The 26,189-nt window shown below is 34.1% G+C and overlaps 1 protein-coding gene across 3 annotated transcripts in view; it reads left to right on the plus strand.

Moving 5' to 3' along the window:
• LOC121378313 (WD repeat and FYVE domain-containing protein 3-like) overlaps positions 1–26,189 on the plus strand; it is a 106,948-nt gene that overhangs the window by 218 nt on the left and 80,541 nt on the right. For 2 of the 3 annotated variants that reach the window (XM_041506422.1, XM_041506424.1), the window contains exons 2-17: positions 3,888–4,084; positions 6,877–7,000; positions 7,912–8,186; positions 9,199–9,391; positions 9,802–9,988; positions 11,116–11,282; positions 12,463–12,486; positions 15,175–15,230; positions 15,805–15,951; positions 18,561–18,658; positions 19,188–19,360; positions 20,873–20,965; positions 22,188–22,381; positions 24,399–24,537; positions 24,858–24,958; positions 25,311–25,456. In XM_041506422.1, coding sequence (XP_041362356.1) covers positions 3,896–4,084; positions 6,877–7,000; positions 7,912–8,186; positions 9,199–9,391; positions 9,802–9,988; positions 11,116–11,282; positions 12,463–12,486; positions 15,175–15,230; positions 15,805–15,951; positions 18,561–18,658; positions 19,188–19,360; positions 20,873–20,965; positions 22,188–22,381; positions 24,399–24,537; positions 24,858–24,958; positions 25,311–25,456 — 2,306 coding nt within the window. In that variant the 5' untranslated portion in view covers positions 3,888–3,895. Of the gene's footprint in view, positions 1–3,887; positions 4,085–6,876; positions 7,001–7,911; positions 8,187–9,198; positions 9,392–9,801; positions 9,989–11,115; positions 11,283–12,334; positions 12,344–12,462; positions 12,487–15,174; positions 15,231–15,804; positions 15,952–18,560; positions 18,659–19,187; positions 19,361–20,872; positions 20,966–22,187; positions 22,382–24,398; positions 24,538–24,857; positions 24,959–25,310; positions 25,457–26,189 lie in introns of all 3 variants that reach the window. The other variant, XM_041506423.1, reaches the window with a different exon arrangement.

Below are 26,189 nucleotides of genomic sequence, written 5' to 3' on the forward strand. Positions count from 1 at the left end.
GAATCGGAGAACATGATTTTTTCACATCAGTCGTTCCTACGTAATTGTTGCGGCTTAATATTGAATGAACGTCATTGCAAGAGTTCCGCGAACTAGCTTTTATTTATGTGCTTTGTTGAATAGATAAATAAAATATTTTTTAAGTAACTGAAAGCATGTATTCCTGAATATCAGACTGGTGCAAAAGGCTGAAATGTGGAAGATGGATTCGAAAAATGGAAAGACTTCCGAACGTCCCAGCATGTATGCTAATACATGTACTATCACTAACCCTAAACCTAAGCCTGAATGCTGGAACGTTCGGAAGTCTTGCCGAAAAAACTTCTAAATTCTATTTGAATGGGAAATATTTCCATCCACTTAATCGTATTCCATTTTATTGTTTTTACAACATTATGTTTTAACATTTTAGAGTATAATTCCAAGGTGTTCATTATCTTTAACAATAGGAGACAGTGTGAGAAAAGTAATTGGCCATATCTGCTGAATGCAGTGAGATCTATCAAGGCTCACCCAGGATCAAAACTACTTGTAGCCAAAATATTAGCCAAATGGAATTTGTATTAACCATATTGAAAATGCTAGCCAAAATTGTAACGAGTATTTATATATGAATATGAAAATGCATCTTTTTCAGCTAATTGTGTACAAACTGGAATAAATCTGAATCACAAAACAGTATTACCTGATCAAAATCAAAGACAGCAATGGGGGTAGGGGCAGTTAATATATTACTTTGAAGTTTGATTTTTCAGTGGTGTGTGTGTGATGCACTTATCTACAGAGTTGGAAGCCAGTATCCCGTACACCCACCCCAACTTCTAAGGCCTATGACATTAAATTAACAAACATACAGAAATATGAGGGTGGGTGAATGTTTATGGAATTTTTGTTTCTTTTTCTTCCTTTTTTTCCTCAAATAAATATTTGAGGGTTTTTTTTTAATATAGAGCTCATTATATCTTAAAATAGCTAACTTTTTGTTAGTTTCAATTGCTTTTTTGTTTTGTTGACTTTTAAAAAAAATAACCCATCAATTCCCCACCCCTAACCATTTCATAATTTGTGCCATGTTGTTGCTGTTGATTTCAGCATCGTGTTAAATGCTTGTGATTTCTGCTTGTAAAATACCTAGGCTAAGAATGATGACTTCGCAGTATATTCCATTTATAAAATAAAAAAACACCCCCAAAACCCTTAATAAAATTAAAATTTACGGTCTTTTTAAAATCCAGCTAACTTATTAAATTTCACCTCACAGTCTCACAAATCTATACCCTATACCTAACAAATATGATTGTTGTAAACAAATTTTATTCAGTGTACATTTAACTGCAATTAAATTTTGTATAAATACCGCATGTTCATTTCCCACGATTGCGATCTGCATGTGTGCTCTCGACCATTGGTACGAAATTAACAAAAACAAAGAAATAACCGAAACTACAGTTAGGTATTTATTGATGCGAACAACTATTGTTTTTCTACAAATTTACATCAAGATTTACTCCTGTGTACTCTATTGTTTAACCTTTAGACTACTGGATTAATTTTTAACAAAAACCACGTTGAGTGGGTACAAGTTTATAATTTTTACTCACATATATTCACTCAAATGTTTCATAAATACATGAAATAAAGTTCATATATGAATCGGTAAGTATTATTTTCGTGTCTTTTTTTGTAATTTTTATTGTTTTAGATCGGCTAATGGTGGTTAAAATTAGGCAAAAAATCGAAAAAGTTGCGTTTACTTACAGGCATTTGTGGCCAGCTGTCCAGTATTTATGTCCATTATTCCCGATAACAGTGGTTTTCTGACCAGAATTTTTTTTTAAACCCGAACTACGATTCATATTGCAATATTTGGTAATTTTCGTTGTTGGTAAAACGATCAAATTTATTATTAAATTAGCTGTTACAATCAGCTATCGATCCCTGAAAATTACCGCGACGTGCCGCCATTGTTGTAAAGCGAAAATACTTGCCGAAAACCACTTTTTGAACTCAAAATTTCAAGGTATTTTCAATTGAAAAAATCAAAACAAAAACCACCATTTTGAAAAAAAATCTTTTTTCTTTAATTATATTTCCGTTTCCGGTGAGTGTCATGTGCAAAACGGCGGGAAATATGAATTGGGGAATGCACTGTATACAGTGTACAGTATATCGACTGACGTGACGTCGGGCGAGATATTTCGCCTGCAGTAGTCAGAAGGTTAATGTCCGCAGCAATGTATCTTGACACGTGGGTGTCAGCTGACTCTGAAACGTGACGTATATTCTTGCCGAGAGTTGTTCTCAGTTCAGCCAACGAACGTTCTTCCTAATGTTCGCAAACTATTTGATTGGTATCCATCGTGTCCATTAGGTTTAACATGAAGCACACAAATCAGTCTAGCGAACATTTTGTTTTCGCTCAGTCTGGCTGAACTCAGCCCTTTGGATAGCCTACATGTCTTTCGGCGCTGAACAGGCATGTGTATTCAAATTGATACGCATTGTCGGTCTGTTTTTATAACTTTGGTTCAAAGACTTTACAAAGTTAAAATAACAAGTTACAGACTTTGATTGCATACATGTTGAATGCATGCCGTTAAAATTAATAATCATGATTATTAAAATAAGCAAACTTCATTAGGCCTATGCTGTATTCTGGAGGTCGTGAAATCGCTATTACGCTAATTGAATATTTGGTATTATTATTATGTTTGACGTGTCGGATAGATTTTGTAACAGTTTGTTCACATCAGAAGATACAAAATGGCTTAGCCAAATTTATATCCACTTGAATATTTTATTAGCCATTTTTTTTAAAATAAGCCATTGGCTAATTTGGCTACCGACAGTACGAGCCCTGATCTATAATTGGAAGCATGAAAAGTTGATGGCAGTATCAGCCAAAAATTGCCGTCTGCCATCTACTAATAAAAATACAGGAGTTACAGTTTATTATCCTTGAAAGTTGGGAAACTACATATAAAGTAGACAGTCAGACATTGAACTTGTTTTTTTTTTTAAGGATTCCACCAAAACCATTAACATGATTTAATTTTATGCTTCCATTCCAAAATTTTGGACAGATATACCCTACCTACTGAGAGTATGTTTTGTATTAGCCAGAACCTGCACCCAAGGCAGGCATGTGCTACAACAGCTTGCTCTGAATATGCACGTTAACAACCCCTGCAATTAAGAAAATGTCCGCGGCAAGAAATATTCGATCGTAATAAAAGTCAAATATAGTCCAACGCCAAAAATGTGTCATGTAGAATTAAAAACTCCACAGCAATATTCGATTTCCATAGGCAATTGCAGAAGTTGTGTTAAATAATTTTTACGTTAGTGTCCAAGACCTATAGAGAGCAATGAAGTGGATCCAGGATTTGTTAATAGAGAGGGCCCAAAACCCTTTGATTTTTAAAAACAGAATTTATAAAGGTCCTTGACAGGTGGACAGGATAAGTTTGCATTTTTTTAATGTATATTCTGTACTATATATTGTTTGACAAAAAATAGGTGGGGGGTGCCTTTGGACCCACTCCTGGTGAAAAGCAGGAGGCAGTAATGGCAGCAAGCCAGCAAAAACCTACTACTGACTTATGGAATTTATTTACCTGTTCACAGTTGACATGTCTGAACAGAACAGATGTTAATATTGTTGTTAGATTAATGTGAAAGAAAACCTGTTGCTGTCACTTGATGTATTCCTGCAGCCATCAAGCCTCAGGTGAGGACACTACCATTGAGCTACATCGAATCCCACCCATGAATGATTCAAATTATACTTTTCATTTTTTCCCATTAAAAATCTAAATAATGTAATGAGCACTCCGTTTTCTGTTTTGTTTCGTAATTCCAGAAAAGAAATTGTTTCTTTGTTGCAGCTATAAAGATGAGTTTCATGAAGAAGCTGGTGGGGATGAGGTCGGGGTCAGACGCGAGACAGTCCCACGTTCAGGACAATTCCCTGGGGCTGATGCACCTTCGCAAGCTGTTTGCAGAATTCCGACACCCTGCTCCTAAAGCCACACAGAAGGATCAGGAAGACAAGCTGTACACCATGCTACCTCTGTTCTGTAAGGTAGGTGTCTGCAGGAGAGGTTCTCGTACATACAGGGACCATTTTGTCAAGGAACCCAGGGCTAGCTCTGGGGGTGCAAAACATTTGGCAAAATTAAGTGTAAAAATGCAAAACTCAGGTATTTTTCAGCAAATATCAATTATTGTATGATTTTTTTTTGGCCAAATTAAAATAAAATTCGCAAATTGTTCCTAAAATTCACAATTGGCGAATTTGTCAAGTGGCAGAGCTAACCCTGGAACCACATCACAATTCGCTATGCAGGTTTCAGAGATTGCTATACAGTTTTAAAACATTAAACTAATTGCTAATGATAATACATTTTCAGTTGATTAGAAATATTGCTTATAAAGATTTTGAAAACAAAATGTATATTCATTGTTAAAGTTTGTTTTGTTTGACAACACTAGTAGAGCATATTGATCTATTAATCATTGGCTGTCAGACATTTGATAGGACTCAAATTTAGGAATATATCACTGCCCACCATTGACAGTTTTGAGCTTCCCTGTGGGAAATATGTTTTTAAAGTGACTTTGCATAAAGAAACATGACTGAAATGTTATTTTGTTATTTGAAATTTATTTCAAATATACAAAATTGTGTATACATGCTATCGTTGAGGAGCTTTACAGACAGCAGTGACTTTTATTGCAAAAGTGTTGTCGGCGAGCCCTGTAACCTACAACAGCAATTCGTTACTTTATAAGCCCTGAATCTAAAGCAGGGGCGGATTATGGTTTTTTTTTCCATTTGCACGAACCTCCCCTCCCCAGCTAAAAAAAAACAAAACGCCCCACCACGTAGATCTAAATTGATGTCCACGTAAAATTTATAATTTCAAATTATAAACATGTACATATAGTTTCAGAACCCCCCCCTTACCTAAAGCATAATCCGCCCCTGTAAAGAGAAAACAACAAGAGGTATTTTATATGCACTTTTCCACAGACTGAACAGCACATTCTGTGATATTTGATACAGGGTTAAAAATTAACATGAAAATCAAGGTCGCCAGCAGAAAAATCTTACTGGCCCTTCTCAAATTCAACTAGCCCTCCAATTATCACATTGGAAATTAACTACACAGGTAAAATTAAAACTATAGTGTTTTTTTGTTGAATAATAACCGTTTGTGTTAAAGAAAACCAATGAATTGACATTTAACTTCATAATGAATAAAGTAAAAATTGATATAATAACATGTTGTTAAGTTTTAAACTCATACCAACTGAAATTAAAAAAAAAAATTGAAAAAGAAATCCAGTATAAATAAACATGTTCCTTTACAAAGTACCATTAAATTAAACATATTAAATCTCATTTTCCAGATAATGCAGTAGAAACAGACTAAATGTAGAACTGTGCATGCTTTAGTAAACCAGTCTGGGAATGGCAGTCCTCTTTGTGGTGATGCAAGAGGGATGGAATAAACTTTGTTGTGATACAAGAGGGGTGAATTTCCCAGCAAATGATTTCCTTTGGAGTGGCTGTTCTCCTAGATAGAGATCCATGGAATCAACAACTATTTTGCTAAATGCCCATTCGACTCTGCTTTGTGCAGATACGGTCCTTATCATATATTATGATTGTGTCATTCAGATTACCTTGGATGTTTCATCAATTGCCTTAAAACTTGTATCACAAAAAATTTAACCTATGTAATTTGATGGTAATTTGTTAAGAATTTCTGTTTTAATTTACACTGCACTTTTACCCCCAATAAAATGTTATTTGAGACGGTATGGGTTTAAAACTTAATAAATTAATGTTTTTATGTGGGGTTTTTTTTTTTATTCATTATGTTGGCGCTGTCAAAATATAGAACATATTCTAGATTTTCTGCTGCTAGATCATTGACATGGTGTGTTTTGTCACATTCGATTCAGTATCTGTATTTCTTTTTTAACTACTGTATAATACTTTATTTTCGCGTGGAATTTATTTTCACGTTTTTCGCGTGTGAATGAAATTTGTGAGAATATATTCCACACGAAAATAAACTTTTTATAAAGGCCGACAAAAAAAAAAAAGTAGTCTCGTTCAACTATACCACATTAGTTTCCGATGGACGAGGCTAGTAGTAACAAAGCACTTCTCCCTCCTGTCATGGAACAAACTACAAAACACAAAAAGTTTTATGCTGTTTTCCTTCGCATGTGCTAGCGATAAGTTCATCGGACAGAGTCTACACGTGTTACCAACGGAAGTAAACATGCATTATCACAGTATATTAAAAATGTGGAAGTGAAAAAATTCGGACTGGGCTATGTTCAGATGTTTCATAATTTTAATTTTATTTTTGGCCTGTTAGCCAATCACAAACCGTTTTGAACTAGTATTTAGACGGCAATAAATATTGTTTCAATCAAACTTAAGTTACTGAGTACTAGTAGCTTGTGCCTTCAAATTTCGTTTCGTTTGTTTTTGGTTTTTGTTTTTATAACAATTATAAGGATTAACAAAAAACTGTACGCGGTAAGCACTTTGTCTTAGTCGCAATTAGCCAATAGCGACCGCTAATTTTCAACCCTGACATGCCAGTCATAGGGCATTGGTTGGGATGTGAAAGAACACACGGAACATTTTGTTCAGTATGGCATCATGATTCGTTATGCAGGTTTCATAGATAACTACACAATTTTAAAACATTAAACACTAGTTACTGATAAATGTTCAATTGATTAGAAATATCACTGATCAAGATTTTGAAAACCCAATCGGAGAATGTGTCCACAGAATCGTATAAAACAAATTCAGACTTTATTAAATGACAGTTACTTTGTTTGCAGGTGTTTGAAAATGCTCCCGCCAATGAGATGACAGAAAAGTGGGGCGACATCCTTCAGTTTTGTAGTCATGTGTCGAAACTGATGGTCACAGAAATAAGACGACGGGCATCCAATCAGTCTACAGGTAACTTTGTTTATATTAGCATTCTGTATGCTATTTCATTTGACACTTGAAAATTACTGCTGAACACACTGAAAGAAATGACAGGTATGTAGCACAGATGGAGAGACAAGGACTGGGATGTGGAGATGGATAGTAAAAGAAGTTGAAAGATAATAGAAGCTGCCAGAAGGATAACTGAGAGTTATCCTTTGATAAAATATAGGAAGTAACGTCATTTTCAAAAATGGATGGTAATAAGGACACATAAAACTTCATTAGTTTCTATTTTGAACTTCATAACTTGTGTTGTTTGTAATTATATGAGTATGGGGTTTTTTTCCTTTTTAAAAATTTATTAATTAATAGCAGTCACAAATTTAGGACAAATCCAGAAGAGTTATTCTTTGATAAAATACAGAAAGTTAAATCATTTTGGGAAATGGATGATGTTAAAAACTTGATTAGTGTGTGTTTCAAACTATGTAAGTGTGTAATTATATGACCATGCTTTTCTCTCAATTTTTTGGGGTCAATTTTGGGTAAATAACAGTCACAAATGAAGCACTACATACTATATTCACATTATTATGATTTACAAAGGGAGCCAGCTGTGCCATTGATTAATACAAAATGATGTATATTATAATTATATTATTCTCATTTACAGAGAAAGCAAGTTGTGCTATCCTATGGTTTCTGGAGATTGATTAATACAAAATCAAGTACAGTGAAACCCCTCTAAACCAGACACCCTCGGGACCAAATAAAATGACCGGTTTTAAGAGGTATCCAGTTTAGAGAGGTTAATTTCTGTACCGATTTTTAAAAAAGGACTGTGAAAACTGTCTGGTTTGGGGGGAATTCTGATTTACAGAAAGTCCAGTTTTGCAAGGTTTCACTGTATATTATATTTATATTATTATGATTTACAGAGGCAGCCAGCTGTGCCATCGTAAGGTTTTTGGAGATTGAATCTAGCGAGGACAACAGTAATGGCTGGACTCTGCTGAGCACCATCAACTTGCTGTCGGTTGGCGACCAGGCACTGATTGACTGTATGACCGCCGCATCACTGCCATCCACACTTGTCAAGTGTCTCTACCTGTTTTTTGATCTTCCCCTGATTCCTGGAGACGAAACAGTGGGGGAGGGTTGTGAGTTCACAACAACAGAACGGCGGGTCTTGCTGCAGAAGGTATTTGTTCAGGTAAAGAAATTCTTTCTTCTTTTTTTTGTTCCTGTGTTAATCTGACTTCTCACCTGTTATGCAATCCATTTTCCACTTAAAACCCATTTGATTTAAGTTAGTTAATTACTTAATAAACAGGCAAATTGAAAACATTGCTTTATTTATGTCATTAAAAATATTTACACCAATAACAAATTTAAGCATATGTCATAGCTTTCCTTTGATGCCATATTTGCCAGTTGCGAATTATGAAAGCAGTTGGCAAATTTTATTTTAGTTTGGCAAAATAATTTCATATAGGGGCGAGATGTAGCCCAGTGGTACAGTGCTCGCTCGATGCACGGTCGGTGTGAGATCGATCCCCGTCGGTGGCCCCATTGGGCTATTTCTCGTTTTAGCCAGTGCACCACGACTAGTATATCAAAGGCCATGGTATGTACTACCCTGTCTGTGGGATGGTGCATATAAAAGATCCCTTGCTGCTAATTGAAAAGAGTAGCCCGTGAAGTGGCAACAACAGGTTTCTTCTCTCAATATCTGTATGGTCCTTAACCATATGTCTGACACCATATAACCGTAAATAAAATGTTTTGAGTGCGTCATTAAATAAAACATTTCTTTCTAATTTCATATAAGACATTTTTTAGAAAATAAATGTTGATTTCTGTAACTTTTAAAGTTATAATAGACAATTTGGCGAAATATTTTTGCATACTCAGAACTATCCCTGGTATTGTAGAATCCATGACTGTCTATTCTAGCTAAATAGACTGTTTCTTGATGTCTAACATCACACAGGTCTTTCATGTGACAGTTTATATTTAAAATGACCTGTTAAATAATATTTTAATGGGGGGGGGGGGGGGAGGGAGGGGAAATTAACATATATAATGGTTTCTAATTAAAATGAAAAAAAAAAGGTACCTCTAGAAACCCAAAACCATTTTTTTTTTAAAGCATAAACATTTTTGGATTTATTTTACATAAGTGCAATATTTAAAACAAAAACAATTATATTTTTTTTCTTCAGGTTTTGGTACGGCTTTGTAACCATGTTTCTCCTGCTGAAGAACTGGCTCGAAAAGATGACCTCAGTCTGCTGTTCAGTGCTATCACCAGTGTGTGTCCTCCGCAGAACGTACCGTGGCGAAAGAGTGCAGCTGAGGTGCTCGTAACCTTGTCTCGACATGGGTTATCTCCCCCTGTTGTAAAGTACATTCATGGTGAGCATTTAAAAAAATTAATCAAATCTGACATAACTTTTTAAAAATCATTTGTACTAAAAATAAAGGTACATTGTCTTTGTATTATATGTTTTAATATATTTGTGCTGGGGTGTCATTAAACATTGATCTCATTGATTGTATGGGGTTTTTCCTTAATTTTTTATTGTCTTGACACTGCTTACTTACTTCCCCCACACACAAACTCTTTCTGAATTTAAGTTCATCATGGTTTGCATTGTCTTGTAAATAATTTGAAATGTGATGTCAGAATCATAGAAAAAGATTTACATTGTAATTTGTTTTGTGAGGAGACATAGAAAATGTAACATTTCGTATAAAGCATAAACTTAACATCCTGTATAGTACATTTGTTACTTATGACCAATGATTTGTTATTTTCTTTTCAGAGAAAGGATGTGTGAGGCATTGTTTGGAGAATATGCAGAGACTGAAGGAGTTGTCACCCCTTGAGTTGGTAGAGATGTTTGTGACATGTTTTTGCTTTCTCAAAGATTCCAGCGAGGTGTCACAAGTTCTGCTGGATGACTTTCGAGCTGCTCAGGGATATGTCTATCTGTCAGAGTTCCTGTTGCGGTATGATCCATTATGTGCAGTAAACAGTCTACACTAGTAAACAGTCTACACTACTCTTATAGTCCTTCCCACAAGGACCGCCTTTTTTCATACTATGGAATTTACTACAATTTCTGAGCCCATTTGTTTCAAAATTGCACTCGAAAATAGTATTTTTTTGTTATTTCCAAACACTTACTTTTTTCTTACATCAAACCAAACTGAAATTCTTTCCAAAAATCGTTTTTGTAGGAGGATGGGACTGACATGGTTGAATATAAAGATTTTTAGATTTTCATCTGTTAATGTTTATGGTTTACATGTTGGATAGAATTTTGTATTCATCTTTGCAAGAAGGAATGGTAAAAACCTTTGAAATGCAATGTAGAGTCTTAGTTACATACAGAGCTAGCTTTGGCACTCGCCAAATTCGCCAATTGCAAATTTCGAAAATAATTGACATTTTATTTTCACTTGGCGAAATAATTTCATGTAATAATTGATATTTTGTTACAAAATAACTGGGTTTCTACAATTTTTTTAGTTTAATAGATATTTTTGCGAAATGTTCTGCTTACCCAGAGCTAGCCCTGATGTTATACTTGTTAGAAACTAAACCACATGTTAGGTATTTTACTAAATTAACATTCGTTTTCTTTCCATATTCACGTTTTAGCAATGCACTACTTGATGGTGTTCTATTAAGTTCATTAGTGTTTTAATCAGTTGATCAAACAAAATTTGAGGAGAGTGATTAAATTCTCCCCTAACTTAGAGGGGTGGATCTCCGTTGATGGGCCCAGTGGGCTATTTCTCATACCAGCCCATGGAGTGGCGGCAACGGGTTTCCTCTAATATCTGGAATAACCATAATTAAAATATGTTTAGTGCATCATTAAATAAAACATTCCTGCCTTCTTTCCCTAACTTAGATTATGAAGAGCCATTAAGATATTACCACCCTGATACCATATAAATTCACCTTCTGAGAAGAGCTAAAAATAAACTCTCCTTAAACTAGTCTCATGGAAGTGAAGGAGGAGCGAGACTGATATTCCCCCTTAAACAGTGAGATCAACACAGATATCATTCTAGAGTTTGTTTTGTGTTGGATATGAATTTTTATAAGAATGAAACTTCTCTTTTAGCTTGGAGCAGGACCCCGCTGAAGAGACCCAGCAAGCATTGCGTAACCTGGTTCTGTTGGTGGGCTCCCTGACAACATGCGGCTTCACCGAGCTGAAACCAACACCCGCCAGCACAGGGTCACTTTTCCAGATGCCTGGATTCAGCACCCCACAGCCTGCTGGGAAAGGTATTCATGTAGACCTGTTAAATAGGTTATATCGGGGTTTACTTGATAGCCATAGCACAGATTAGGACAATAGCCCACTGGACTATGGCCCACCATGGTTGTTGTTTTTTGTCAAAGAAAATGATAAAAGACATCAGGCTAAATTTACAAAGCCTGTTTTTGTCTTATATGTGTTTAATTACTTATATTTACAATGCTTAAACACCTGTGTTTAACAAAAAATAGGCTTTGTAAATATGGCCCATAATGTTTCTAAAAGTTACTAAATTAAAGTAGTGTAAGATTGTTTTAATTATTATTATTATTTATGTAGCATACTTTCAACTGCACAAATTATAATTTAATTTTATTATGACATTTAACTAATACTTTACATCCACTGAAGGTAGGGTTTTTCACAAAACTGATTTGTGGGTTGATTTAAAAAAAAAAAAATCATCAATGGGTATTTACTTTTATATTATTGTTAGTACGAAATTACCATCATAAAATTATCACTATTTATTTGACTGAAAGGTTCAAGCATATTGTCTGAATTTTTAAGACAGGTTACAAACCATTTTAATATATTGAACAGAATATAGCTCAACATTTAAATTTTTATAATTAAATATTTACTACAGAGAAATAAATGTTTGCTACAGATAATTTTATTCCTGCCTAAGAATTAGGCTTTATTTCAAACAAAGTAGATACTGGTAAAAACGAATGTCAGATAATATCTGTGGCAGGTCTAGCTCTGGGTGAGTAGAAAATTTTGCCAAAATATTTATAAAACTTTAAAAATAAAAAAGTATAGAAAGGCATATTGTTATTTTATAACAATATGTCAATCATTCCATGAAATTATTTTACCCAAAATAAAATAAAATTTGTCAATTGTTTTTAAAATTCACAGTCAGTGAATTTGGCAATGCCAGAGCTAGTCTTGTCTGCAAAGAGTACTATGCTTGGACTTAGCAGTCATAAAACTTGAATAATAGCACACGAGCAATATTCAGTTGAACTTTTTGTTTTGTATTTTATTTCACTGGCAATTTTTTTTATTTTAGATAACCTCTGTAAGTCATTGTTAGTTGTGTTTAGTTCTTTGCACCCTTTGTTTTGATTGGTTGACCCAATTCCTGTTCTGTGTTTTTCAGTGGATCTTAGTTTAGTAAACATGTTGCATGTTTTTCAGAGGAAGTTCTTGTGATATCGAGTGGTACTTAATGGCTAAGTTCTTGCAAATATTCTGCACAGCTTGGGTCGGCTCACTAATTTCATTACATGTCTTTATTTATTTATAACAGTATAATTTGCACAATTAAATAACCAAACCATAATACTGTGTACATTTCTTGAAATGCAATATTAAAAATATTGTTTGCATTTTATTGAAAGAAAACAAGTATCAGAAGGCATTCCGTACACAAGACTGTACAGATATCTGATGCATCATTGCAGTTTAGAATTACAAAATTTAGGTTGCAGGAAGAAAAAGTCATCTGCTTTTGACACAAGTTGCAGGTTGTTATGATGATATATATGTAAGATTGTCAACAACATTGTTGAGCTTAAAATTTGCATGATATAGTTGCTGTTAAAAATTACATTTCTTTTTATATTGCAAAATATTTTTTTTAAGCTTGTAAATTTTGCATTAAAGGGATTATATTATCCTGAGTTCGCAACCATTGTAACATGTTTCCAAATAATAAATCCTTTTTAATGAGTAAAATTACATCTTGAATGCAGTTTATTGTTTTGAATATCAGTTTCTGTATATCAAAAGTGGTTGTCCTGTTTTTGACATCCTAATATAAATTACAAAATTATTTGGAAGTAAAATACAGTTCGGGTTACTACAAACATTAAGATAACAATAAACACATTGTATGTTGTGTAATTATACAGACACTGACATTTTAAAATGCATTTAATATCCAGCATTGAAATAAGTCAAGAACGGTGGTTCAAGTTACCAGGAGTTTGCCACATGTCAAAAAAGTTGAGAATGGTATTTCTTTCTCCACAAGAGGTGGGACATAGCCCAGTGACAACGCGCTTGCTTGATGTGTGGTCGGTATAGGATCTATCCCCATCGTTGGGCCCATTGGGCTATTTCTCGTTCCAGTCAGAGCACCATGACTGATATATGAAAGGCTGTTGTATGTGCTATCCTGTCTGGGGGTGGTGCATATACAAGACTACAATGGCTGCAAACTCGAGACAATCTTTTTCATAACTTTAAGATGCCACAACTGTATTTAATACTATAAAAATATAGCTATGGTCTGATTTATGTGTTAGTTGGTTAAAGGGCACACTTATTATATTATAATATATGCTATCTGCAAATCTAACAAGATCAATTTACCAATAAAGTCATTTGGGTGTTTTGTTTCAGGTTACACAAAAAGAAACGGTATTACCCTTTGGTACTCATTATTTATAATATTATTGTCATCAGTGTTTTTGAAAGATTATTTCCTAGTTTGCCTATAACTGATGAGGAGAAAAACGACTTTGAATCTCTATTGTTAATGCAAATATCGCTATTAAATCAACTATCCCAAATGACTTTATTATGCAATACTATATGTATACTTAACATGTGGGTCAAATGTCCAATCGATCATGGGAGCTGGAATACTAAAAACCTATTTAAATATATTGCACTTACTGGTACCATATAAATAATATTTCTGTTCAACAGGGATGATAGGTTCTTGGTTTATCTTTCCTTTGTTTTTATATTTTTAATGTGTCTGACAGTATCTGAATAAAAATAAAATCTAGACAAAGTGTAGTAAAAAATTATCTTTAGCTTTATGCTTCTATCTAAAGGTAGTTTTTAAATTGATATTAGTTATTTAGTTGTTTCTTAAACATGATTTTAGGTGATGGTGTTTTCATTTTTATATTCGTATTGTATTTAGAATGTTTGGAGGTTTTATTTTGGTTTTTAGTGATTATTGTTTTTGCTTGCTTGTTAATAAGTATCATTAGCTAGCAACAATCAAAGTATGATTTACTACTAGCTTGTATTATATGAATATTTAATTGTTTTTCTTTTGAACATCAGTTTGAGTAAATTATTTTACCACACTTCAGTTAGTATTGTATAGTTATAATGATACAGATCTTTTTCACTGTTAGTTGTAACTTATAGTGAGTTCTGAGAAAATGTTCAGTTTCCTATAGTATAACTGTATTGTAATTAAATCAGCAGTGGTACAGTACCTTTCTTGTTGTGTTTGTCTTAATTTGTGGTTTGACTTAAATTATGATGATAATGTAATAATATAAAGGAAAACCAGTCCGAAAACATTTTCTTAATTATAGTAAGCCTCGTTAGCTTGAAAGAAATTAATATCATCGGTGATCTTATTCAATAAAGCCAGCCTGAATATTAATCTTAAGAAAGGTTTAAATAGGGTCATTGATATTTCTCCATTGATATTTTGTTATTATACATTTTATGTAATGATGATCTTCTCAGTAATTCTGTTAATCAAAATACACATTGTGCAGCCATCTTGCTAAATTTTTTATGTTCAGTTTTTGATATAAGAAGAAGAAAAAAGCATAATTTTAACAAACAAGTAATATCATTAGATATCCAACCTGTGGCATATATACTCATTGTTTATGCATGACATGGAAAGACATACTTGTTAGCAGTTATTCAAATGGCTCAGTGATATATATATATATAGCTGCATTTTGTTGCACTTCTATTATTCATTATTTGCTGACAGTAATATTTTAAAATTATTTTATTTAGTCTGTCTTGTCTTATGCAGGTGTTTATGTTTATACTGATGTACCTGGTCATTTTAGTTTTAATGTTTTGCCCACATTAAATACTTTTTCTCAAGATTTCACTTGTGTCATATTTTGTTTGCAGGGGTTAGTGTGAGAAATCTACATGCATTTCAAGTTTTACAATCAGTATTTTTAAAGGTTGGTAATAATGTTTTCTGGTTGTTTTCATGTCCCATTTATCATGTTTGATACCTAATTAGCTTTATTAAACAAACATGTATTATTATTAAAAAAAAAAATCTTCTTTCCTTTTACTTCATTTAAATTAAAAAAAATTTATTAACATGTTTATCAAGTGTCTCAAAAATAAAAACAGCTTTGAAATATTTAAAACAAAAATATTATTTCACTTTTTAATGTGTCATTTTTAGTCCACTGTTCCACAGTACAATGTAATTCTTCATTTGGTTTAACATTTTTAGCTATGTTTTCCAATCAGTTTTGTTCTGTCATATCATAAATTGGCTTACTTTGTTTTGATTTATTAATAAATGCATTCATCACCTTGAGGAAAATCAATGCAAGCTGAATATCACTATTTTGAAATGGTGTTGGGCGAATAAATACATGAAGTTTTAAAGAACATTTTAAAACATTTTATTGCAAAGCTATCAAATTACCACTCGTGATCATTTCCAGGTGAGTGTGGAGGGAAGTGTGAGTGATCACTTACCTCTCCGGATGAAAACTGAAATGTGTATTTATTTTTCAGTCAAACAGTATTCCACTGTGCAGTACCATTCTCGACGTGATCAGCAGTATCTATCACCAAGACAACGCCAACTTCTTCATCTTGGAGTCACAACACACACTGTCACAGTTTGCAGAAAAGATATACCTCAAACCAGTTGATATTCAGGTATTACGTTTATATCCTGCTGTGAGTCTCAGAAAAGATATACCTCAAACTAGTTGATATTCAGGTATTACGTTTATTTAGTAGACAAAAAACATCCTGCTGTGAGTCTTAAAAAAGATATACCTCAAACCAGTTGATGTTGATTGATTAAAACCATATTTTATTGTACAAAGAACAAAAGATTTGGCTACACGTTTGTTAACTTGCGAGGTCCTCTTTTATAGAAGTTGATGTTCAGGTATTAGGTTTATTTAGTATACCAATAACATCCTACTGTAAGTTATGAGACAAATAAGTATTACCTTTTACTATAAAGTCAGTAAATACCTTATTCATTTTGAAGCACAGCTTGCTTAAAAGATATATGTCAAACTAAATTATTATGTTTTATTACATGGCTACTGTATTCAAAGTCATAATTTTTTCTTGAATGGGCCATTAATAGCCAGACAGTTTGGTAAAAGGTGTATGAGAATTGGTCCACTGAGCTGGTTTGATCCTATGACCTACTGACTGAACTAGATCTCGCTCCTCATAACCTGAAAAAAACCCCCAACATTTAGGTATTCAGGGCTAGCCCTGGCTTGCTATTTTTGTTCACCGAAAAATCCGCCAATCTTCAATTTCTTTTGCCAATCTAAATATATATTCGCCAGTAACATATTGGCATTTCAGTCAAAAGATTTATTTTTTTAAATCTCGTTCTTTATGATAATATAGTATATGCTAAAATGTACTTATTATTCAGTTTACGTCTTGTAATCTAATAATGAAATGCTGCTGATGCCTATAAGGCTGGCTGTAGCCCAGTCGTAAAGCGCCCATATGATGTGCAGTCGATCTAGGGTCGATCCCCGTCGATGGGCTCATTGACGTCAGTGCACCATGAGTGGTATATATCACAAAGGAGGCAATTTTACTTATCGTATGCATCAGATGATGAACTCTATGTTTCTCTGTACTTTGAAAGAAGCAAGTGAATTTTGATTTGATATATATGTTCCCCAAAAGATTCACCTGACTAAGATATACACTATACATATATTTTTGCACCAAAAGTGTGAAATGTAAGAACCCAATGCCCTTTTGTTTTTATTACAATTTAGAAAAAAATATGATGAGACATCAAATTTTTTTAAAATGAAGATGTTCAACAATTACATAACGTAAGATCAGACTGTTATTTTTTGTAACCCTGCCTCCATTATGTTTTGTAATGATGACAAGACTCACCCCTATATATTATTATTTATCAATTGTCTCCTAACCACTTCCTTCTTTTCTTGTCACTGGCATTAATTTTACCAACATTATAAATGTATAAACATTAGATTTTCTGTTCTTATTTTGGTCATCATTATCTTTTGTGCTTTATATGTAAAATATAAAAACTCTAGTCCCACCAGAGACTGTGCTACCCCTCCAGATATTGTTGTTACAATGCCACAGACCCATAGGTGTGTATCTTTAATCTCTTTGGTAATAAATAGATGTATTATTGTATATATAATAGAAAAATCATATTTTTAAGAAACAAAATGTTTTTTTTAAGTGCGTAACTCTTGATCATACCCTACCCCATGACCTCGTTTTGTAACTACCCTCCTACGTTACCTGTAATAATACATGAGAGTAGGAAGGTGCCAAAAAGTTGGGGGGGGGGGGGACACTTTTACACTATTATAAAGCAAATATAAAGCAAAATATCTTAAAAGTGCCCCCCATTTCCTACGCCAGTGCGTATGATTTATAAGTGAATACTGTTCATAATTATTATGGTGTCCAACTCAAGATTATAGCCAGTCACCCAAAATAAAGACAGAAAGTGGGGAAAAAAGCTCTTTCATTTTCACACCGGTTTCGAGAGTTTTTTTTTTTTTTCTGTGCAAGGGGCAGAGGGATGTATCATGTCGGCGCTAGTATTATATCAGTAGATGTAGCACAAATAAATTATAATTTCGCCATTTAATATGTTTGAAATATAATCTGTAAACGTAGAAAGTTTCAACTAATAATGATTGTATATAAGTGAGAAACAATATGTATTCAATGCATCCACTTCGTGGAAATGAACTCAACCATGTAACCCAGATTTACAGCATTAACCGGTACGACAAAACATGACTAATAAAAAGTAAAACTTGTTGTCGCCAGTAATCAAACATTTAATATAAAAAATGCAACATGTCTTAAACAGTATTTCATTTTATTTAATTGCCTTTTTTAGCTTTACGACAAGCAGCTGGCAGTACACTACTGAATAGTAGACTGGCCAAGTGGACATGCAAATAGCGCTTATTCACACCGTGAAGCGGATCAACTGAACAAAACTGGTTGAAAATGTTTGGTTCTAAAAATCGAGATATGGGGGGGGGGGGGCGGGGAATGTTTCGCAATTTTTTTTTCTTTTTTCGTAGTTGGTGACTTTGACGAACGACAGCACGAGCCCTGGGTATTTGTTAATTGTAAACATAAATTTGTTATCGCTCATCAAAGAATTAGTCAAAACATATAAACCATAACAAAATTAAGAAATATTTAAAACAAACATGATATGCTGTATATAAAAACATCAATAGTAGTCACTATGGTAATCCTATTGTTTTCAGACGCGGTTCTTTGAACTGATGGAATTCATTGTATTCAACCTGAACTTTGTTCCCTGTAAGGAGCTGATCAGTTTAAGCATACTGGTGAAATCACAACAGTGAGTGTGTTGTTTTTCTGTGTTGTTGTTATAATAATAATCTATAATATACAAGACCTTTTTAACAGTTTCCTATTATCAGGGCTCGAAACGGCCTGTGGCCAGATCGCCAAATTTGACCAATGTCCCGTTTCGGCGACTTAAATATTAAAAAATAATGGCGTTAGTCACCCAAATAATATTATTAGAGCTGTAACATATGAGCCGCTATTAATATTTGTATTGCATATATTTATTCCACATTAAAATCTTGCTCGTGGTTCATGGTTCACTTACCTTAATTTGCCAACATCCATTATTATTTTTGGCGAGTTTCGAGCCCTGATTATTCTGTTAAATATTGTGTACAAAGATGAATTCCATAAACACAACCATAATGGGGCTGCCATCTTTGTTATTTAGCACAAAAGTGGCTATGTACACAGATGCCGTGTATATAAATGAGGGCTTGAATTCTTAAGTATGCATTTTGCATATATAGTTTAAAAGTCTAATTATAATTTTTAATTGTTCTTTGTTACTCCACCAGTTCCATTGAATGCAGTATCCTATGTATGAAGACACTGTTACGTATCCTGCGATATCACAGCGTGTACCGGGATGTGTTCCGTGAGGTTGGAATGCTGGAGGTCATGGTGTCATGTTTACACAGATACGCAGCACTGCTGAAGGAACCGCAAGATCCAGCTAGTATTTCAGCAGGTGAATAGTTACTGTCATGCTTTAATCTTTGGAACATGGGAAAAAACACCTTTGGCTTTGATGTACCCTAAAGACTATACCATATGATCCAAGTGTCTTGTATGAGAATAGCCAATTGTGTCGAGACAAACATCATGATTTTAGTGAGCTCAGTGGTGTAGTGGATAAGTTGCTGGACAATCAAGCTGACGACAGTGGTTCAAATCCCGTCAAAGCTGGCTCATCTTTCTCATCTATCACCCTCTGCCTACCATTCTCATTATCTTAATATAAAAAACTTTACAATTTCTCCTACAATTTCAATATGTTTCGACCCTTTCTGTCAGTTTCCTCCAACTCTGTCTTCTGAGCTGTCCACACCATCGACTACCTGTCTCAGCTTCCTCCACGGGTTCAGTCTCTGTGTACTCCCCTACACCCACCTGGCATCCTTGTCCTCTACCGCTAATAAAGCTGGTCTGACCCACAGCACTAACTAACAACCGCTGGTAGTAGGGGAGGATAGTAGTTAGTTCCAAGTGCCTCTTAACAATGCCAGAAGTAACTACTGAATACTCCAAAGTGGTCAAACTAAGCCCACAGCTAAAAGCTGATGGGGAATGACAGGTGTGTGGCACAGATAACCACAAGAAACAAGCACATGTCACGGTTGGAGAGACAAGGATTGGGATGTGGAGGTGGACAGCAAAAGAAGTTGAAAGATAGGAGGAGTTGTCAGATCGGGAAGAAATGAGATAGAATTCAAAGGAGTCAAAAGAAAGGGGGCAGTGGGATTTTAAAAAAAATAAAAATAATAATAATTTAAAAATCATCTTTTCATCCAAATCATTGGTTACTATGCAGTTGATTATTCTCATATAAGGCACTTGCATTGTGTGGTGTTGCCTTTAATGACCATTTTAACAGTAACAGGTTATTGGGAATGTTTTTTAAATTATTATTATTTGGTATTTTACTGAGGAAGAAAACAAAATATAAAGAAGACCATGGGTTAAGGATTAAGATGATACAACAAACATTCATTATTTTAAATTTGGCCTAGATCTAGCCTGAGCTTATAAAACTTGAAAAGTCTAAACTCATAACTTTAGTAAAGTTTCCAGATTTGAACTACATGTTATTTGTACAAGCAAAACTTTATTAAAGCCATATGAGTAGACTTTATAAAGTTTTAAAAGCACAGGGCCAGAGTTTCCGAATAGGGGATTCCCCTCAAAAGTGTGTAGGTTTATCTAGTTAAGGAGGGAAATGCCCAGTAAACAAATTGGTGCACATGTTCAATTTTCATACTTTGTTCTTTCATGTTAAGATTATTTCATTGTTTATAGGAAATATTTTATTTAACGAATGCACTCAACACATTTTATTTTAGGTTATATTCATTGTTTATTATGCTGTCAGTTGTATTAACATTGACTTGTTTAATATGTTCCTTAACAATTCTTTGCACATTTCAATGACATCGTTTGAAGTGTTAATACTGTGGGTTTTTTGTTCTGTTTTATGTTACAGAGAGTGAGAAAGTGAACTGTAAGGAAGAAGAATTGGGTCACCTAGTGATGGAGGCTTTGACCTTGCTACTCAGTGGAAACAGCAGCAATGCAAGTTAGTGATATTTCTCTCAACTCAAACTGTCCACAGTCACAGTGTTAGTGACATTTCTCTCAACTCAAACCGTCCACAGTCACAGTGTTAGTGACATTTCTCTCAACTCAAACCGTCCACAGTCAGTGTTAGTGACATTTCTCTCAACTCAGACTGTCCACAGTCACAGTTAGTTATGAGAAAATCTTGGACATTGTTAATAGATGAGGCTTGGCAATATTGTATAAAATAAAAGGTAGTCTAAAACTATTCTACTTAAAAAAAAAAAATTTTAAACTCTCGACATTTCCCCTGTAAAATGCAGGTTTCCTTGGGGAAAACAATCATTTTAATATTATGAAGTCACCTTCTATATGAGATTAATATAATAATCATTGTTAAAGATTGGAAAATAGTAGCCTTTTGTGTGAATTATGTTTACTAGTGATGAGTTTTGTCGGTTTCTTTTAATCTTTTTGTATTTGTTCTAGAATAATAGAAGTAAGCAGTGTGCTATCACATCCACGACATAATTAAATTAACAGTGCACCACATACTATCAAACTACATAATGGTGAAACCTTTAAAGGGACATTCCTGAGTTTGCTGCAATTTTTAAGATGTTATCGACTAACAGAGACTTTTTAATGATTGTAATTACATCAGATATATTTTTCTGCATAACATATTAGTGGCTGTATATTAAACATGTTTCTTATCATTCTAATATTTGTACTAGGTTAAATTTCATTTTATTTCCTTACAATAATTTTTTTTTCTTACTTACGAATTATTTGATGACAAATTCCAGTTTGGGCTTCTTACAAATATTAAGATGACCAGAAACACATTGAATATACAGACACTGATATTGTAAGCAAGTTAATATATTTAATATGTAAGTTTAATCGTAGAAATATTTTATTAGTCGGAAACCTCTTACAATGCAGCAAACTCAGGAATGTCTCTTTAAGCAAATATTCCTTTCTTTTTTATGACAAATCTTTTCTTTGTTTTTACATACGTGTATCTCTTGTTCTGTCTACCCCAGGTAAGCCAGGTGTGTTTCGTGAATGTGGAGGTGCGCGGTGTGCCTACAACATGGTTCCATACGTTTTACATACATGTATTTCTTTGTTCTGTCTACCCCAGGTGTGTTTCGTGAGTGTGGAGGTGCGCGGTGTGCCCACAACATGGTTCTGTACGTTTTACATACATGTATCTCTTGTTCTGTCTACCCCAGGTGTGTTTCGTGAATGTGGAGGTGCGCGGTGTGCCCACAACATGGTTCCTTATGTGGACTGTCGACAACAAGCCCTCAACATCGTGCAGCAGCTGGTGCTATCCCCTGGCGGCGATGATGACATGGGCACACTACTTGGCTTGATGCCAACGGCACCCATTGTTGACCTGGATCTCAAGACACACATTCTCAAGGTAGACATGCACCTGCATTGTATTCTAATTCTAAAATGATTAACGTGTATATTCAGAGCAAGCTGTTGTAGCACACGCCTGTCCTGGGCACAAGTACCGGCCTCAGCCAGTTCCTCCGTCCAGGACAGGAAAGGGTTGGGGAGGGTGAAGGAGGGACCGCCTGCACTGGCAGGTACAAGGGAGCACCAGCAGTCCAACCGTAGTTGGTAACAGGCGGGAGGTACATTGTATAGTCCATCCCATCCTTTTATAAAAAAAAAATTTGTAAATTTGATTTGACGTAAGAAAAAAGTAAGTGTTTTGAAAATAAAAACCCCAACAGTTTTTGTGTGCAATTAAAAAAATAATCGGTTTAGAAATAAATAAAACTGTAAAACATACCATAGTAAACGACGCTTATGGCCACTATTTTGGTTTATAGACTGGTGTAGTCTTGATATAAGGTAACTCTTGTTTGATTAAAGAGACACACCCTAGTTACGGCTAGTTGTTAACCATTACGGCGTTGTTTTTCGCTATTAAACCCATTTTTTCACAAATAAAATTGCACTTTACTTACCGTTTATTATTTAGAATATATATTTCCATTCACCTGAAGTGTTTTTTGGTAATCCTGGTGTTTGTAATACCACAAAATGCATTTTTCGTATTTCTGAAAAACGGATGCATGTTTGAGAAAAAACCGTTGAGCAGACAAGGTCTAATCTATTTTTAGACGGGATATTTCCATTTCAATGTCACAGACGTTGGTATACCACGTGACCGTTATCATTTTGGTTCGGTTTGTTTTCTCGTGCACAGTTCGCGCAATCAACATCCGATTTGTTGTTCATTTGTGAGATTTTTCTTCACAGTTCGTGAACATTTTCAGTAACAATAAAGTTCACACAAGTAAGTATCTCAATACAAAATGTTACAAACCCTTAAAACCAACAATTTTGCTAAGTCCTACGATATCTGGAGAGGGGATACAACCAGGACAGAACAGTTGGAACATGTCCAGGAGAGGTGAAAAGAACGCACCCCAAGTCTGTAAAATTTGTAGTGACGTAGGCATTGTTGTGCTTCGAGCGACATCTACCGGTGACATCAGAATACAAACTTTCAAAATTATTTCAAGCAATTGGGACATGGGGATTCCCATGTTATTTATCGATATAAAACCTGCTTTTTCACTCCATTTGATAAAAACGTGATCTAAGTGTGTTACAGGTTTGTAGATTAACCAAATTATAATTTATTTTCGCTGGATGGAACTAGGGTGTGCAGCTTTAAATTCACTACAGAGAAAATAGTCAAGAGTTATCTCAGTAAAGCAAGACTATACCATTCCATAATTGTACACAAAAACTGTCTCTTTTTTTTTGTTATTTCCAAAACATTTTTTCCTACTTCAAACCAAACAGAAATTATTTACAAAAAACATTTTTATAAAAGGATGGGACGGACTATAATGTTTATGTCAGACTAAATAAGATTTTATGAAATAACTGCTAATATATTACCAACAAATGGAACATTATTACATTTGCAATAGTAACTCGTATTGGTGGTAGTAATACAATTCCAAAATTGTAAAATAAATTTAAGAATGGGGGGATAATTAAAAAAATCCCTGCTTTTTGGGAGGTTATTTAATTTTTTAAATATAGGTCCTAATGTCATATGGCGAGTGAGAAATGAATAACATTTTCCTGTTGTGTTATCATTCAAGCCATAGCCACACAGCTACAAATTGAGAAATAATTGATAGTTGTGATGTGTCTGTATGATACAAGGGTTTTGTAGGAAAGATCAGTTCCATAATAAATGTTTAACATCTATTAATTTTAATGTCTTAATATGATGTGATTACTTTTTCCTGCATTAGCTTCTTTGGGGTTTTTGAAGCTTGACAGTTTACTTTGAAAATAATATAAAAAAATTATCTAACTGAATTAAATTTGTATTTAGCTTAAATAATTAATATGCTTTAGGTTTTATTTGCTTCCTTCATGTTATTATTTTGATATTTCAGTCACTGTTAAATGTGTTGAGAGAAAGTCACCGAACGCGAACAGTTTTCCGGAAGGTTGGTGGTTTTGTGTACGTCATGTCGGTGCTGGTGTCCATGGAAGGCTGTTTGGCTAACCCACCCAAATCACCGTGGCATGAAGGTAACGGTGTTCTATTTCAGTTAATAGCTGTGTCTTTAATTTGATGATTATTACTATTTAGCTCAAGGGAAGTAACTCTTGATAAATAGGCAATAACCGTTTAAATAAATAAAATTATTGATTTGTAGAATTAATATGATTTAAGTCTGGGAGAATCCTGAGGTAAACAATTTCATCTTTTATATCTATTGAGGTGTCTATTGCTTGTAAAAGAAATATAGATCATCTATTTGATCATATTTAACTTTATTTAATTGGTCAAAAACATTTATTATTAGTAATTATTTTATTGAATTTTGCTGTATGTTTATGTTTTACAGTGAACCGAAAGGACATTCTGACTATGTTACGAACTGTTTTTAGTACACTCACAGTTGCCATGAGATACGAACCTGCTAATGCAAAATTCTTTGCTACTGAGGTGAGACCACTTTAACTGTCATAATTATATTTATATTTCTTCTGGAATTACTTTTTATGCCATTAGTGTATACAATGTATGAGTGAAATTTTATGAATAATTCATGTTTCTGTTACTTTTCATTTCACAACATTTCAGCATATATTTTTTAATTTTAATTTTCCTTTAATTATTAACTGTTTTTTGCATTTAGCTCTTTATATTAACATTTGCTATCATCCTTTATTTTCCTAGTTTTGGGGAACAATAAAAAATATTAAGAATAAAATATTAAAAAAAACGAAAAAACAATTAAAAATATTTTCATCATTTCTCTCTACTATTTAAATCATTGTTTTGCTTCTAACTCTAGGTGCGATATGACAGCTTAACGGAAGCAATCCGCCTACTGGGATGTTTCTCCAGCACCATGGACATACAGCCAGCCCCTGAAGATGTGAGTCCATCAGAGAGCTTGGAACATCTAGGGGAGTTCTTCTGTCACACAAAGGAAGAGAGGTATGTAAACATGAGATAATGTTGTTCCTGAACTGTCAGTAATCTTTTAAGCAGCATGCTACAGACCTATTAGTGACATTTTGGAGAAGCAGTTATTTTCATATGATGGTGGGAAAAAATGGATAAACCGTAATTGTACAAAATACCTTTGTAGCAAAGCTTTCTTGCCTCTTACCTTTACAACACATTCTGCCATTCATCAGACCTCAGCTGAAAACTACCACAGATCCATATCTTGCTCCAAATTATGTGGCGGGATTTAGCTTAGTCGGTTGAGTGCTCGTTTGAGGTGTTTGTGTCACAGGATCGAACCACCTCAGAGGAACCATTCAGCTGATTGGATTTTTTCTCATTTCAACCAGTGCACCATGACTGGACAGAGGCTGTAGTATTTGTTTTCCTGACTGGGAAAGTGCATATAAAAGGTCCCTTGCTGTATTATGAAAAATGTAGCGGGTTTCCTCTCTAAGACAATATGTCGAAATTACCAAATGTCTGATATCTAATAGCCGATGATTAATAAATCAATGTGCTCTAGTGGTGTTGTTAATCAAAACAAACTTTTGCTCCAAATTATTATTATGTTTATTTTCTTTGGGGGTTTTCTTTCTCACCTAAGGGAGTTATTTTTACATAACCTCAACATTGTTTGACATTATGGATTATTAATGTCATTTAATACATCTCAACTATCTGGGCTCTCTGTCCAGGACAGTGGATTAATGGTTTGTTG

The sequence above is a fragment of the Gigantopelta aegis genome, chromosome 8 (assembly GCF_016097555.1).
Source record: "Gigantopelta aegis isolate Gae_Host chromosome 8, Gae_host_genome, whole genome shotgun sequence".
Taxonomy (NCBI): domain Eukaryota; kingdom Metazoa; phylum Mollusca; class Gastropoda; order Neomphalida; family Peltospiridae; genus Gigantopelta; species Gigantopelta aegis.